Source organism: Aythya fuligula, chromosome 3 (assembly GCF_009819795.1).
Source record: "Aythya fuligula isolate bAytFul2 chromosome 3, bAytFul2.pri, whole genome shotgun sequence".
Lineage (NCBI taxonomy): Eukaryota > Metazoa > Chordata > Aves > Anseriformes > Anatidae > Aythya > Aythya fuligula.
Genome location: NC_045561.1, coordinates 71,197,674 through 71,213,768, shown reverse-complemented (window position 1 = coordinate 71,213,768; position 16,095 = coordinate 71,197,674). Strand labels below are relative to the sequence as shown.

At 43.5% G+C, this 16,095-nt stretch overlaps 2 protein-coding genes across 2 annotated transcripts in view; one reads left to right on the top strand and one right to left on the bottom strand.

Moving 5' to 3' along the window:
- Positions 1 to 4,737, bottom strand: part of CDC40 (cell division cycle 40) — a 35,788-nt gene extending 31,051 nt beyond the window's left edge. Inside the window, exon 1 of the mRNA XM_032183999.1 lies at positions 4,533 to 4,737. Within this exon, the coding sequence (XP_032039890.1) occupies positions 4,533 to 4,724 (192 nt within the window). The 5' untranslated portion in view covers positions 4,725 to 4,737. The remainder of the gene's footprint in view (positions 1 to 4,532) is intronic.
- A 532-nt stretch (positions 4,738 to 5,269) lies between these two features.
- The window catches only part of WASF1 (WASP family member 1), an 82,932-nt gene continuing 72,106 nt past the window's right edge, over positions 5,270 to 16,095 (top strand). The window contains exon 1 of the mRNA XM_032185697.1: positions 5,270 to 5,347. The gene's annotated coding sequence lies outside the window, so the exon portion shown is untranslated. The remainder of the gene's footprint in view (positions 5,348 to 16,095) is intronic.

Here is a 16,095-nt window from a genome sequence, read left to right as displayed (position 1 = left end):
GCTTTCCTCAGCACTGGTAACAAGAGTTGAGCTGCATACCATAGCATCATAGGGCAACACGTACAAGCTACTGAAAAGGGTCCAAAAGAGAAAATCAAGAATGATCTAAGAAAATATGACCTGTAAATAAAAAAATCGAACAATTTAATTTAGTCTAAAAGATTAAGATTATATAATTAAACAGAAAGAAGGACAGTAAAGCACTGACACTGTGCTTTGTTGATCCACTGAGGTTTGGTAAATACAGGATAAACGCGTGTCTGTGCAGAATGACAGAGGTATCACCCCTGATGCAAGGAAAAAAAGGAACAGATGACATTTTATCAGTGAAGCACCTGGGGTATCGTTCTCTCTTCCTCTCCAATAATGTGATCATCTGCTTACTTGGAATATCAGGTTGATGATATACAGTTCAGATGTTATTTGGTTAGGTATATACAAAATTATTTCATCCTTAACTGCTCTCCTTTTACCTCCTCTCTGCTGTGCTTCATCCTACAGCACTGTAGCACATGCTGTCACAGAGGAAGGGCACTTGGGGCTGTACCCGTGGCGTACTAGTGTTTCCCAAGGAATCTACCTCGAGGCACAGAAAAGCCAAGCACTGCACTGCAACTCCCCAGGGATCGCAGAAGGTCTGGCTGCTGCCAAGGTGTCCTCCTTCAGCCCTGCCGTAAAGTCCCTCTGGCCAGTTAAAAGTCAGCAGAGGCAAGAGCACAGGAAACAAAAGGGATTTTAGACTATTAATACAGTAAACCAGATCAGCTCTGCTTTTTATGGATTCTTCACATGCACCACAGTCCTTTTCTTCTTCAGAAGAACCCTACCTGAATGCCATAAAACAAAAACATTACAATTTATGAAAAGCACTTGATTTGTAGAATGTAAGACATTTCAATAAAAATAGAAATATTTTTTTTTCTAGAAAAAGCCTACTGGAAGTTTTCTTTGATACGTTTGAAAGACAAGACAAAAACATCCTTGACTTAGACACAGGTCCAATCCCTGAAACACACATTAAAGAAAAACCCTAAACAAAAGCAACAAACTACAGTATGGGCGCAGATAATTTTGTTCCTTCTTAAGAGGGTAATAGCGATGCCTACGTTAGCACAACTCACAATCCTTTTAATCCACAATATTTTTTAAATTTCAGCCAAACACCCATTGTGCTAGCATGTGGCTGCCTTCAAGTTTAATGAGGGTTGTTGATGTATTTCGAAGCACAATTTGACACTTGAAATTTTAACTGTTTGTCCAAACGTGAGGTTTAACGGCACAAAGCAAAGGTCATAGCTTTTCAGTTTCACATCATGCAAGCACGGAGTTGCAAGGTATCTGTATGCTTTTTTTTTTTCCATGGACATTTTAAATAATAAACTTAAAATGTTCCCTTTTCCCCAAGTAAATTCATTGCTAATTAGCCAAATAGCTAAAACATACAGCTGGCTTTGCATAAGATTTAATTAGTTTTAATTATCCATTAGAAAAATGCACTAAATTAAGACCGCATCCCACGAGCTGTGAAGGCTTCAGCAGTTTGTCACTTACACATTCTTGCATAAATCGCTTGGGCTGTCAAAAAACAATACTCTCTTACTCTATAGATTTTTCAGATTTATTACCAAGAAATGAGTGGCATTTACCGTGATGCACCAGCAGTGATGTTTGGTCCTTACCAGCTTTTAGTCCTTCTACCCTTTCATGTACTCTACCAGTAAATGTCCATCCCACTGACTTCAGAAGGTGGTGGGGCCCTGGCACAGGCTGCCCAGAGGAGCTGTGGATGCCCCAGCCCTGGAGGTGCTCAAGGCCAGGCTGGATGGGGCTTGGGGCAGCCTGGGCTGGCGGGAGGTGTCCCTGCCCATGGCAGGGGAGTGGAATTAGGTGAGCTTTAAGGTCCCTTCCAACCCCAACCATGCCGTGGTTCTATGAGAAGAATAAAAATAAACTGACAAGAGAAGTATATGTTTAATGGTATTCTAATGAACTAGGACAAAAATCCATCATCTTGCGTGATGACAAGTTCTAAACATCTATGAGCTATTTTGTGTCAACAGAAAGCAGAAAAGAAACCAAATTAAAAAGAAGCCAAGACATTCTCAACAACTCATCCCAGAAGTCACCAATGTTCATTATTGCTTCCTAATGGTCTCACAATGACTTTGTACCTTTCCTCTCCACAGATGAGCAAGAATTAGCTTTTAAAGAACATTAAGAAATCTGACTGAAGTCTATTCTTAATCCCTGAAGTAATATTTTTCTGGACACCTACGCACTGCCAAAGGTAAACGAGTTCCAATAGAAAAAATAAATTTGAGACTTCCAACCCCTTCCCACATTAAATACACAATTTCCAGTTTCTGTACTAGCCCAGTCCAGTTGATTATCCTCTTCTCAAAAACAGTGAATGAGACGCTGCAGATGAATAAGGGACCATCTGCTCCCATCCAAGTCTCACCCTGAGCAGACGAAGAATAAATATCCTCTCCCAAACCAACAGTTGTAGCTGCAATATTTCATGCGAATCTGCTTTCTTCACAGTATGTTCCATTTCCTAAATTTCCTTCAGCATTTTTAATTCACAGGTTTGTGAGCAACCTTAAGGTGATTTTTTTTTTTTTGTATCAGTAGAAGCTGTATGAAAAAATTATAATTGGTTTTGGCAAAGTCTAGCAAAACAGAACTTAGAGAGAAAACTAAAATAAGGGACTTAGAGAGAAAAAAGGGAACTGCTATAGGTCTTGAATTGCAAGCTGAACTCTACATTCAAATCAAAGCCAGACGCTGAACAAACATTCATAACACACTGGTGGTAAACACCAAGGAAATGAGCCTCTGTATTTGACTGTTTCACATTATATTCTTCTAATAATTCTTCTAATTCACTATCCATAGAAAAAACAACAGATGCCTTTCTTAGCCAGTTTCTGGATACCTAATCCAGTCCAAATGGGTTCTAGATAGCCAAGTGGCCATCAGTTAAACATATTCTGTGTTTTCCCTCATTGTGTTAACTGTAACTTTTTTAAGATGCTCAGTTCACAGAACTGATTGCTTTAAAAACATAAGACACAAAGAGCCTGACCAGCCCCACATTACAGACGGATGGATACCATGCTGGGGATGAGGTCCTGGTGGCTGATTCTCTCCTAGTGCCTCAAGTTCACAATGCTGGCAGAAAGCAGACAGAGGTTTACAGCCCACCAGAGCCAACATAATTGTCTGGGAGCTCCCCATCCTGTGGCAAGATGCTCTTACAGATAGTCTTTGGACACTATCTCATAGTTTCATGTCCTTCTTACACTGTGGTGCCCAACTAAAAAAAAAAAAAACAACACCAGAAAATGCTGTGGCTGAATGAGCTAAGAATTATGCCCTGCTAATAAAGAGAGCAAGTAACATGTCCCTCTTTGAAGTACACTCAAATCCAAAGTCTGTGCAAGTTAAGATAAAACTCTTCGCCAGCAACAGGTACAGCGCTTACAATCAGTGAGTGGATCACCATATAAATAAAACTTACATTATCAATTGCCAGAAACACACCGTTGTGTGGCTGTTGTTCATATTATATGCCTAACCTGTCTAGCCTCCCCTCTTATCACCATATTTTCTTACACATTTCTGGTCCCTTGTGTGTGACACATCCCTGCACTTAAGAGTACAGGATCCTCACTCGCGTCAAAACAGCACTTGCACAAGTGATACTAATGAACTGTGACTTTCTCCTCACTCAAATCATTGTTTTTTCTAAAACTGTACGTACAGAACGATTGTGATTTGAACATTTATCTTATGTTTGTTCAGTAAGGGCTCTCTAATCCTAAAGAATTAGAGTGAAATCACGAGGGGGTGACTGGCAAGCTTCGCCTGCTGGCTGGTGGGCTGCTATCAGTTTTAGACAGAAGGTGTTGAAAGCAGGCTGTCTACAAGACTGGTTGATAGTTTTATGTTTTGGTTAACAAAATACTTGTGGTAGAAGCAGTCCTGGGTGAGCTGGGCGAGTCAGTAAGATATGTGCAGGCTTCAAAGAGGGCAGCGGTGCTTATGTCGTGTGAGTGTACAACATAACGTGCAGGGGCATGCGTGATTAATAGCAACAACTCATAAACTAGAAGAGGACAACATAGGGGGAGGTTTCTTGGTCCCTCTTTGCCAGAGCTCGGCGCCCCCGAGCCCTCACAGGGACACGGGGCGGCCGCCACCGCCTCGCCTCAGCGCAACGAGCCCCCTGGGCGCCAAGACCCGAACGGCCCCGAGTGGAGCCGAACAGACCCGAACGGACCCGAGCCCACCCGAGCCGAGCCGGACGGACCCGAACAGACCCGAGCCCAGCCGAGCCGAGCCGGACGGACCCGAACAGACCCGAGCCCAGCCGAGCCGAGCCGGACGGACCCGAACAGACCCGAGCCCAGCCGAGCCGAACCGAACGCGGCCGAGTGGACCCGAACGGAGCCGAACGGCCCCGAGCGGAGCCGAACGCAGCCGAACCAACCGCTCCCCCCCCCCCCGGGGTCCCGTCCGCCCCGTACCTTCACGGCCACTTCCGGGGCCGAGTCGACGGGCAGCGCCGGGGGCGCGGCGGGCGGCGGGCGGAGGTGCAGCACGGCGTCGCGGCTGGCCAGCACGGCGGCGGGCCGGGGGTCGGCCTCGGGTTCGGGCTCCGAGTCCGGCTCCGAGTCGGAGCCGCCGTAGGAGGCGAGCGCGGCGATAGCCGCCGACATCTTGGCGCGGGGGTTGACGGGACGGGCAGGTCCTGGCAGCCGCGAGGCTCTCGCCGTGGGGCTCTCCTCGCGGGGTGAGCGGGGCGGGGCTGCGCGGCTGGGGGCAGCTGATTAAATCCCTGAATACATTTTAAGGAATAAAGCGTGGGGCCTGGTGGGTTCTACGGGCGCTCGAGGCGGGCTTCGCCTCCTTCTGTCGTTGGTGGCGTTTAACCTTCCAGGACCGCCGCGCGGGACTACAAACCCCAGCATGCCCCGCGGCGCCCCTTCCTTGCGATTGGCCGCCAGCGAGCCGGCTTCGTTACGTCACAATAGCGGGCCCCGCCTCCCTGTGGTGGGAGGGGCATAGAGAGAGAGAGAGAGAGAGAGAAGGGGCCGGACCGTACCACCTGCCCCCCGCGGGGGGGGGGGGGGAGTGGAGCGGGGGTGTCCGTGCGAGCGGCTCCGCCCCCCGGCTCTGGCCCCTCCCCCCCCGCCCTCCCGCACCCGGTGCCCGCGCCCATTGTGCAGCCTCCGCGCCCCCGCCCCTCGGCGTGCGCCCGGGCTCCGCGCGCGCGGGGAATGGCGGCGGCGGCGGCGGCGGCCGTTTGAAGCCCCAACGGCTGCGGGAGGGGCGCGAGCCGGTAAGCGCCGTCAGTGGCGGGCGGAGGGGCGGCGGGAGCAGGGGGGCGCCGCCTCGCCTCGCCTCGCCTCGCCCTTTGTGTGAGGGCTCCGGGGGGCCGGGGGCGCCCGCGGCTCAGCCTTTGTGCCCCAAAGGGTGGGCAGGGGGCGGCTCGGTCGCCCTGCAGCCTGCGGGGAGCGCCTCGGGCTGCCCGTGGGGGGGTCCCCGGCAGCCGCGGGGCTGGGGCTGGGGGCTGCGCGGCCGGGGGGACACGCGTGGAGCCGCCGAGAGCGGGGCTTATCGGGGTAAAGCGGTAAAATAAAGCGGCGATTGCGCCTCTCTTCGCCTTCTGATAACGCCTGAGCGCTTGGCGGCTGGCGAATGGGCTCCTGTGGGCTCAGGGGGGGCTCGCTCCGCACCTCACAGCCCGGCGGCGGCACACGCAGCCTGTTAAAAAAAGTCCTCTCCGTGATTAATTAACGCTGCCTCCCGCAAATGTGCCGGGCGAGGATGCTCTGAACGAAGCCAGCCCGCAACAGCAGGTGGGAGGACTCGGGGTACCTGCCTTCGCTTGCATCCCAGCTCTCCCCCTTCTGTTTCTCCTCGCTTTGCCTCCTTTCTTTCAGTTTAATCCAAAATAAAATGAAAACGTCCTGCTTTCTGTTACGTTCTTCCAGCTAAAAAGGGCTCTTTGGCACTTGCTTGTCTCTACGCGCCGTGGTGGACCTACCAAGTGCCACCAAGCCTTCCTTTCTCCCCTAGGTAAAACAGGAATAAGTATTTAAAAATATTTCCTTGAGCAACAGAAAAAACATCTTTACCTTTTTTTTTTTTTTTCTTTTTTTTAAATCTGATAGATGACTGTAAGCCTTAATGGATTCCCCCCCCTCCCTCTTTGAAACATTTATGGGCTCGTGCTTTTGTGAATCACCCAGCATCTAGGAAGGTCTCGCTGCAGCCTTGCCTTCAGTGGGAACGCTCGGCGCATCTCAATTTCACAAACTTCCAGTTTTCTTAGGCAATTATCTTTGAGATCTCTCCCCTTCTGTCAAACTTGATGGAATTCAGCCAGCCGGCTTCCAGGCTCTGTGGAGCACATGGGAGCCCCTAGCCCTCACCAACGCTTCCTGCGTGAGACTCGTTTCCTTAAAAAAGCCAGGGTAAAGTATATTACATCTTAACTCAATATGTCACAATTTTTCCTTCACATCGGTCCTTTCTTCCCTATAGTAGATAAAAAAAAAAAATCATCTGTTTCTCAGTCTATTTAATATGTTTTGTCCTACTTTCTTTTCCCTTTCCTTGCTCTTTCATAGCGCCTTTTCCATGATGGATGTGTTTTATCTCATACCCTGTGTTTTCTGCTGGCGTTTCTTCCCCACAGAAGATGCTGCCTGTAATCCTGCTTGTGCTATTTTTTTCTATCTATATATTTTTTTAACACTCTTAAAATGCTGTCAGCCCACTTGCATATACGCTTGCTTCTCATCCACCAAGATGTAGGTCTGCAGTTTGGGGGAAAAAATCCCAACGCCATGCCAGATACTTATCAGACAGAGGATTGAACTAAAGTATGAGGCTCTGTTGTCCAAGGGAAATACAGTTTGAAAGAAAACAAGGCTTTTTGCCTCTGTTCCTATGCTTTTTGACTGCCAAGAAGAGCCATGATGGAAGTCTTATCGGGTTCCTATTCCTACATTCTTACTGGGGCTTTCTGTAACCTCCTGCTGGCACGTCTGAGGTATCTTAATGTACTTCATTTAATTCTACCCCTAGGAAAGCAAAGCGCCCTTTATAAGTCATGCTCTGCTTTTTCTGTCACCTTGGAGCCTCTGACTGCTGCAAGGGTGACAATACCTCCGTTCCCGGTTTTGTTTTTTTGGACTGTGGCCCGGATCCTCAGCGATACCAAGGCGCCAGATTGCAATAGGAGTTGTGTGTTCCAGTACATCTGTGAATCAGTCTCTTAAGTTTTTGGGGAGGGATCTCGAGGTCGTCTGACACAGATTACAGGCTATAAATTTCGTGTTTACAAGACATGGTTTCAAAGAAAAAAAAAAAGAAGATGCAAGATAGGACTGGAAGACAGAACAGCTTAGATTGTCGTACTTATTTCAAATGACTTTGCAAACCAAAAATTTCCTTGCAGAACCTCCTCCGTAGAGGTTGGAAGCGTGCTGTGTAGTGCTTACACAGCGCCGTGTCCTGCATCTTATAACTCAGGCTGAACAAAGAATGTCTCCAAGAGGCAGCAAGACATTAATTGTAGGCTTCCAGGAAAATAAACTATTTAGCACCATTAGAAATTCTCGTATCTTTGGCATTAGATTTCTTAATCTGTTGAAATGTGTTTTTTTAATTGGTTAAAACACAGAAAATGTCATCAAAAGTGTATACATTTCTAAAAATATTTCTGTTAATTGAGGTGCTTTGGGGGTGGAAGCTGAATTAAATCCTAGCTTGGTTACCCTAGGATGTTGTGTGTTTAAGGTAATTTATTATACCAGAGAACTACAGAATAACAAACGCAGTTACATTTTAACTAAATACTTAATAAGGTATTTAGCAGAAATGATGGATAGTTTTCAATGAGTTTCTATCTGGCCATTGATTGACTTTTTAATTAGGTGCTGTGGTTGTGCCATGAATTTTAGTCTTCAGACAGCAGGCTCCATGCAGAACTAGGTTATTAGGAATGCCAAAACCATCTGACGCTTAAAACCTATTAGGAAACAGAAATCAGTTCTACATCCAGGTGGGTTTTCTTGGCATCCGATAAAAGGCATTAAATTCTGTTGATGCACTTTTTATAGTTAGGGCATTTGTACTGTTCCCCCCCCCCCCTACATTTTGGTACGCTGTGTGGCAAGCTGCATTTATGTACTGGGAATATTAATAAAGTCTCTGTTCACTTTCTGGCTCTTGTTCTCACAGATTTGGAAAACCTCAACATGCTTGGTTGGGAGAACCAAATTAGGAGATGGTAGAAATCAGTCAGTAGGTTTTGAAGCTACCGAAGGGCAGCTTCCAAGAAAATTCTGCAAGTGAGCTCTTAAATCTGCAAATTGTTGGGAGCTCTGAAAGCAAAACCGTTGCACACCTGATTCTTTTCCCTTACAGCTGCAAATACCTGTAGATGGGAGGGGGCAAAAAGGGCTGGTGGCAGGCTCAGCAGTGCTAACTGGTATTGCTAACGTAGTCACAGCTGCTGCTGCAGAGACACGTGCGCCTCACTGATCTGCTAGGGGTTTTGTTTGCCGTAATGGCATAGCAGATGCTGTTCCAGTTTAGTTTTATTATCATTCTCGCATACGTATTAGGATTTTAAAGGTGTATGTGAAGGTTCCTCACGCCTGGCTATTAAATAAAGAAGGTGAGAAGTGAAATTCTTGTCCTGAGTCACCGTCTCTGAAATGAAATAACAGAAATAAATGTTAACTTCTATGAGGCTTCAGGTTGTTTCTTAAACCAGGAGCTGTTTAGTATTTGCTGTTGATCATCTGTAGAAGTTGGATTACAAAGTGGCAACGTATGCTGAGGGTTTAAAATTGTTTAACCAAATTCAGAAATAGTGGAAGGGTCGTCGGAGAAGTCTCAGTAAGCTGGGTGAAAGGACAGAGTGCTAACAGGTAAAACAATTTTGGTATGTGCAAAACTGTTTTGGAGGCAGAAACCATTCATGTTGACAGTATTAATGTAAGGAGAAAATTTGGACATCATTGCAGATTGCCGAGGTATCCGAGTCCCCAGTTTATAGCTGCAATCAGAAGCAGGGAAAAAGCATTGAGAAGGAAGTGTCATTCTGTACAAATTCCGTAATTCATTTCTGCTATTCAACGTGTGTTATTACCCATCACTTGGTTTTGAAAAAAAAATAAAATCACGGGATTGTGGAGAGTTTGATGTGAAGGATATGGCAGAGTTTTTCAAGGGATCGAAAAGATTGGAATTATTTATCTCAGGAAATGAAAAGCAGATGAAACAAGTGAGGGGTGGAAAGCTATAAAATAGATATGAATTTATGCTGTCCAACAGCTGATGTGAAAGAAAAAAAAAAGCTGCATTCAGAAAATTACAATTTATTGAATTTATACCTTTTTACAAGGAGAGGGGAACTTAAATTTTCCCTGCTTCCATGCAATGTACAAGCATTTGTCTCTGTATAGGTATCTATCTGTCACCCAGTGTTAGACTAATGCTCTTAAATACACAGAAGCAGCTTAACATCCTTGCTTTATTTGCTTCAAACCAATAGTTTGAACTTTGCTTTTCCCCATCAGAGATGGCTGCTCAAATAAATGAATATTCAGTGGAGGAAGGTATTCTCAGTCTTCTGTATCCAAAATGAATTTTGTCATTTCTGGGCTTTGGAGTCATTGTCTGACTGCTTGATGTAATGAAATGTTTTACGCATAATGAAGCAGTTCCAATCGGTGGCATGAGGAGAGAAATCCTTAAATCAATACGTTGACTGTGGAACTGACTTGTTGCATGGGGACGGCCAGCTTGAACACAAACCATGGATGAAAACTGATGTTTGAAGGGAAACTCTCTTAGGTCGATCCAGCAAGCTCAAAGAACATTGAAGGCAAACGGCAAAGGAGCACAAAGGTCCTTTTGTGAGGGTATTCTTTCATGTTAACTCTTTTATTTAGCGTCAGCACTGTAAAATAGGTGGACAGGTTATTGAAAACGGGAAGAGTGATTGATACTGGGTTACTTTTACTGGTAGCTCTCATGGTAAATGGTGTGTTACAGCAGCTTGTCTAGCAGCACCAGGTTGCCACCTCCAAAGTAATACCTATGGACGAGCCAAAATCATGATTGTCAACAATATTTCCGCAGTGCGATACTGTTCATATTTTGAGTGTCCGTAATCTTTTTAATTCGTGCCCTTTCGTGATGTTGACGTGGGTTCAGCCAGGTTGCTGCCAGATCAGCTGTACCAGACAAGCAGTGTTGCTACTGAAGAGCCACGGTTTTCTGCAAGAGATTCTCATCGTCAGACAGAACAGCACCCTCTGCAGTCAGTCCGGCATAGACCTTCGAGAAATTCCGAGCACTTTTTAGGAAAATGACAAGTAATTTATAATTTGATAGTGTGTGTGAACTTAAGATACGTAGTTCAAGCAGCTTTTGTAAAAATGGCACGCAGACTCAGCTGTTCAGTAAAGAGGAAATGCTTAACTTGTTAAATCTTGTTCAGCCACTAGCCGTTGAGTATGTGTGCAGAAATGCTTAGTGAGGTCTTTTACACTCAGCTGCTTCTGACTTTTTGTTGATATCGAAGGAGAAGGCTGTGACTAAGAACAAAAACTAACAAAAATACAAGCTGAGTTTGCCCTGAGTTTGATCCTGCTTTGATGGGGGGTGGTGAAGTGTGGACTGGAGGATCTCCACGAGTCCCTTTGACCCCAAAAGTTCTATGATTATATGATCTTCACAGCAAGAGAAACAATACCAGAAGAGTAATTGAGGAGAAGTATGAGGTAGCCTAGATGGCCATACAGGTGGTAAGGAGTGACTCTGGTGTTGCAGCCTGAGCTGAATTTGCTCTTGTGAAAATGCATCAAAAATGATACTGCAAGTATTAGGTGTTGTAGGCTAAGCTGCAGCAGCAGAATGACATTATCTGCAGAATTAGCTGATGTTATTCCATGGTCTTGTATGTTCAGGGGTGTCTGTTGCTCTCTGGAAACTTGAAATGTGGTTACTCGGTTGAAACGATGCTGTCTACGTTTCCAAGCAAGACAATGGAAGGTGTTCTGTGGTTCTAGCTAGCCTGAGTGGTCTATTTAAAGCAATAAATAAATCTGAGTTTTAAGGGAGGTAACAGTTTTCTTTTTCCATGGGAATGAACTTCCAGGAAATCTACCTTCTTGATTGGGGAAGAGGTTCTGTGCAGTTCAGTCCCAAAAGTGCGTATGTTCTGCTGGCTAGGATGTTTCCAGTAACAGAAGTTAGACACAGGGGATTATCTGTGGCTAGCCTGTCTAGCTGTGTTTTTATCCACTCTACTTCTCACTCTTAAAAAGGTTTTATTTGTTTGCCTAGGAAAGGAGCAAAAAGTTTATTAGCAGAGAGATTTCTGCTGTCTTTTTTTTTTCTTGTTGGAGGACAGCTGGAGCTCTCTTCCATACCTGAGGCTACTTTGCAGATGAAAACATCTTTTAATTCCAGGATGATGAATGTGCATGTCTTTAAGCTCCGGACAGGTTTGGGTTCCTTCTGTACAGTTATCTCTGCAATCTACTTGGAAGTTAAGAGTGGGGCTTCACTACATAACTCTTTATGAGTGCTGGCAGCATTTATGAAAAATGATAGCGGCAATGTTAGGTTGAAGGAGAAAAGGAGGTCTTATTACTCCTTACCTGCTGCCTTATATACCAAACTCTCTACTGCAATTGAGATAAATGTTCTTAACATCTACTTGATTTGATAGATTCTCGCAGCACTAATATTTTACAGGTGGTTTTCTGGTGAGTCTTAGGGTTCCTCACAAATTTACTCCATGCTTATTCACTGGAGATCTGATCAATTACCAAAACGTTACTCTGTTGGAGCTTGTGGACCACCTTTTTTAGCGTCTGTGGAATTGTTTAATATTGCATAGCATGCTATACTTGGAACAGCTTTCTTGTGGTGGATCAGTTAATGCTGAACTTGACAGCAATTGAAGTTGCTCTCTTACTAGACCATAGAGTATTTTGGTAGGAAAAAAGCAACTTAATAATTAGCATCGTCCTGAAGTGATATTTTTTAAGAGGCTTCACATGGAATAATCTCTTGATAGAGAAAACTTTTTGCTTTGAATACTTTCAGACTCTTGCCCTGTCACGTTAAATAGTCCCTTAATCTTATCTTCCCACTGTTTGTGGGAATGCATTGAAAATCAAAGCCATTTGGGTACAGACATGATCCAAACAGGTCATCTTCTGTATCTGAGCATTTTCAGAAATGCAAGCTCTTTCCTAGCTCAGTGCTTGCCATATGGGGCACTGGTAACCAAAGCTGATTTTTAAGCTTGTATGTGGCAGCCAGTCCTTTTTACGTGGCAGGAAGGAAGTGTTTCAGTTTTCGACAATCCCAAACCATATGCTTGTTGTAGGTGTTCCAGTCCATTCGTGGTTAGAGTGAGCTCCTTTACTCATAGTTACTCATTTTGCCTTTGAAACCTTCTGTATCAGTAGAGAAAGGATATTTTATAAAAAAAGATTAACTTTTTTTAAGCAAGTGGATAAGGACATGATTTTAAAGTGGAAGCAACTAGAAAAGAAAACCATAAAAGCTCTGTGATGCAGTCTAAAAACATATTCGATGTTAATATACAGTTCTGGCTGTTGGTCGCTTTTTATTCTGAAGCATCTTAGCTAGAGAGAACTAAGCTCTGCTTGATGCAAGCTTCTGGGAGGCTGAGAAAGATCTTGGACAGATTCTTCTCTACCTCCTTTTATCCCTCCTTTTTCAGGAATTTGTAAGCTCACGGTGTACCGCTTTCAGAACATGCACTGCAAGAGTTTTTAATCTTGGTTTCACTCCATCCTCAAAAGTCTGCCTTGTAACATTACGCTTTTCCTATGTGGTTTTATTTTTTTTTCTGACTTGCAACTTGCCCGTACACCATTTTTACAGGATAGCATTTATATTAATTTTCAAGACGTTAATGGCCGTTTAAATCCCAAGATATGTCTCTTTGCCTTATTTTTAGCGTACTCAGCTAGCTCTAAGCTTGAGTTGCAGACGAATTGATAGATGGTTTTGATTTCATGTTGAAACATGAGGAACCCTCTGGACATTGTTGAAAGGACTCTGGAGAAGCCTGATTCACCTGGACTTGGGAACAGTACTTTAATTCAAAAGCAACACTTTAGAAAAATATATTTTGTCTGGACCTTTCTTCTGTAAGACCGTTGTAATGTTGAAATATCTGGAGTCTTACAGAAAGAAAATGCATGTCCAGCACACAGTTATAACCCTTTAGAAAGTTCAGATGTTCTGGGGTGCAGAAAACAGGTAAATAGCACATCTGAGTATGATAATAATCATATTGTTGATCAGAGGTTTGGCTTTATTCTGATTATTTTCTGTTTGTTTTGTTTTTAACCTAATGAAAATTCAAAACTGCTACGTGGTGTGGTCCTGCCATAGTGAACGTGTTAATTTTTGTTAGGATTATGCAAACTTTTGAGATAAGATTTAACATGTCACATGCAGATCTATTTAAAAAGTATACCACTGTAACTTAATTTCTAGATCTAATTGAACAAGAGAATGCTAATTACTGATATGTAATCAAGTTCTTTTTGTTACAAATGCTGTGGGCTTTTACATAGATGTAATTACAATCTAGTGCTTCAGTTCACTTGTTATCCAATGTTAGTGAAAGTTTGCTAGTAAAAAATTAAGTTTGGGGTAGTTCTTGCATATTTAGAAAGGGAAATAATTGTAATACTGGTTTTGATTTGTACAGCTGTTAGGATTTTTTTGAAATATATCCTGTAATTAATGGATAATGTAGAGGAGAAATTTGTCTGTCTATTAAAGGTAGTTCCAGTATGAATTGGGCAGCTGGGTGAATGTTTGACTGTGGTCTAAGGTCACTACTAGCTGAAACTTAGTATTTTCAGTGGTCGTGTTTGGGTATTGTAAAGACCATCATCTGAACTAACGTTAATTACAACCTCAGAGAAGCAGGGAGTAAATGGGTCTAGATGTATACTCATTTCTTATACAATGTTGTTTAGGTCATCTATAAACCATCTGTGTGTTCTAAGCTTCCTATTTCAAAAGCACAAAATTGAGTCATACTCTTGCTAGGTCTTGAGTATCATTTTTTCCTGAAACTGCATTTATTTTTAGCATACCAAGCTTATTATGGAAGTGTATTTTGAAGGATATCAGCGTTAAAACCTACTTAGAAAAGAATGGGCTTCTAACAATTCTCCCTCTAGATGCACTATGATTTCTTCTTCAATTTCCATCTGTCAGTGATGTGGCGAGCCGTCTTTGTTAACAAAATCAGATCAGGGTACAGGACTCCTGCTTAATCATTTTGGGATGCTGCTTCTGGACAAAAGGAGGCCACTTCCAGGCTTCCTTAAAGATCCAAAAGCTAGTGTCCAAAATCTCAGGAGACTTGGGTGTTAATCTGCTTTAGCCTGTCTCTGTAACTTGCCAGTGTATTCATCTAGGAATATGTGTTAGAGGTAATAATGTTTCTGTGGCTTAGATGCATGTTCTTTGGTACATACATGCCATTCGTGGTATGTAGCCTGGAGAGCTGAGTTACATCATTTGGTTAACTCGTGGTTAAGAAGGGAAATGATCTGGCCCTGCCACCATCTCTGATGTGGCAACGAACAGATAATCTGGTACGTATTACATAGAAAAATCATTCGTGGGAAGTTGAGAGAAATTCATGTACCGACTCATGTACAACCAGCAATAACTGGGTGATGCTTTACTTGTCAGTAAATAGCTAGGAAGCTTCCCTTACTAGGTATGAAAATGTAAAGCTCAGGAAGTTTAGAATTTATTCTTCCATTTAGTAGCTATAATTTACCAAATGTGATTAGAAAACAATTGTTTTGTGGTCCTGTTTAATACTCAGTGTGTTTCAGTCCCGCTGCTGCAGCTTGGGTTTTGTCAGGGAGTTGCAGAGTGAAATTAATGCCCGTCCCCTTGGCCAAAGCTTTTAGGTACTTTCTCTTCTCTTCTGTGAAACATGCATGAAAATGAGGGGAGATGGCAAGTCGTTTGGTGGTGTTTTAGTGCTAATCGAGATAAGGAGGTTTTCAGTATATGAGACCTTGGGGAAGAAAACTTCAGGGACCTTGTTTTCCAAGAAGAAAGTGATGGATTGCTAGTCTCTAGTCAGGGACCTGTACCTAGGTATAGGTACAGGTTAATCTTTTTTTTTTTTTTTTTTTTTTTTTTTTTTTTATATATATAAAAAGGCGCCAGCTGCTTGCTACTGCAGATTCTGGCTAAAAATTGTCAGGTAAATCACTGGTCCTTGGTATTCTGTCCTGTTTAGCATCTACCTACTTCTTTATTCTAACAAATAAAATGGAAATAACAGTGTCAAGCATCCTGAGAATGTCAATTTCTTCTCTATCTAGTCTTTGAGGATGTTGCCCGTGTTCTGAGTGCGTCACGGTTTTTTGTTTGCTTGTTTTGTCATTTTTTTTTTTTGGTAGTAAGAGAGAATTTTAGACAGTTATTGAATGAAATACAGAAAGGCTCTCTGGAGGATGTATTGTGTGTCATTGAGTCATACAGTAATGCTTGGTCTTTTTCCGCTATTGTGAATCTTGAATTGTTTTGTGGTCAGTGGAATAACTGCAAATGGAAGGTGAATAGTATCTAACTTGTGTTTGCATATAGTCTATCAATATATTTTAACCCCTATACCTCTCCCCAGATGTAGGAGGTATGCTTTTGAGCTACCAGAAGGCCAAGGAAGAGGCTTCTGCTTCAAAGGAGACAGACCTAATATCAAAGATAGATAACCCTATCTCCTGGGCACGTTTTCTAGGAGAAAATAAGGACATTTCCTTCATTTAGTGAAGGAGTGAACTGTGTGCACAGGATGGGGCTGAGGCTACTGAGTTCGGTCTGTGTCCAACTGCCCAGGTAGATACAACCTAAATGTTGTGTTAGATCTAGGCTTTAACGGTGTGGTATCTAATGCAAAGCTGGTCGGTATCTTTTTAGTGTGTGTTAGAATAAAGCTGCCTAGGCAGGACAGAAAAATTCTCTGTCAAATGA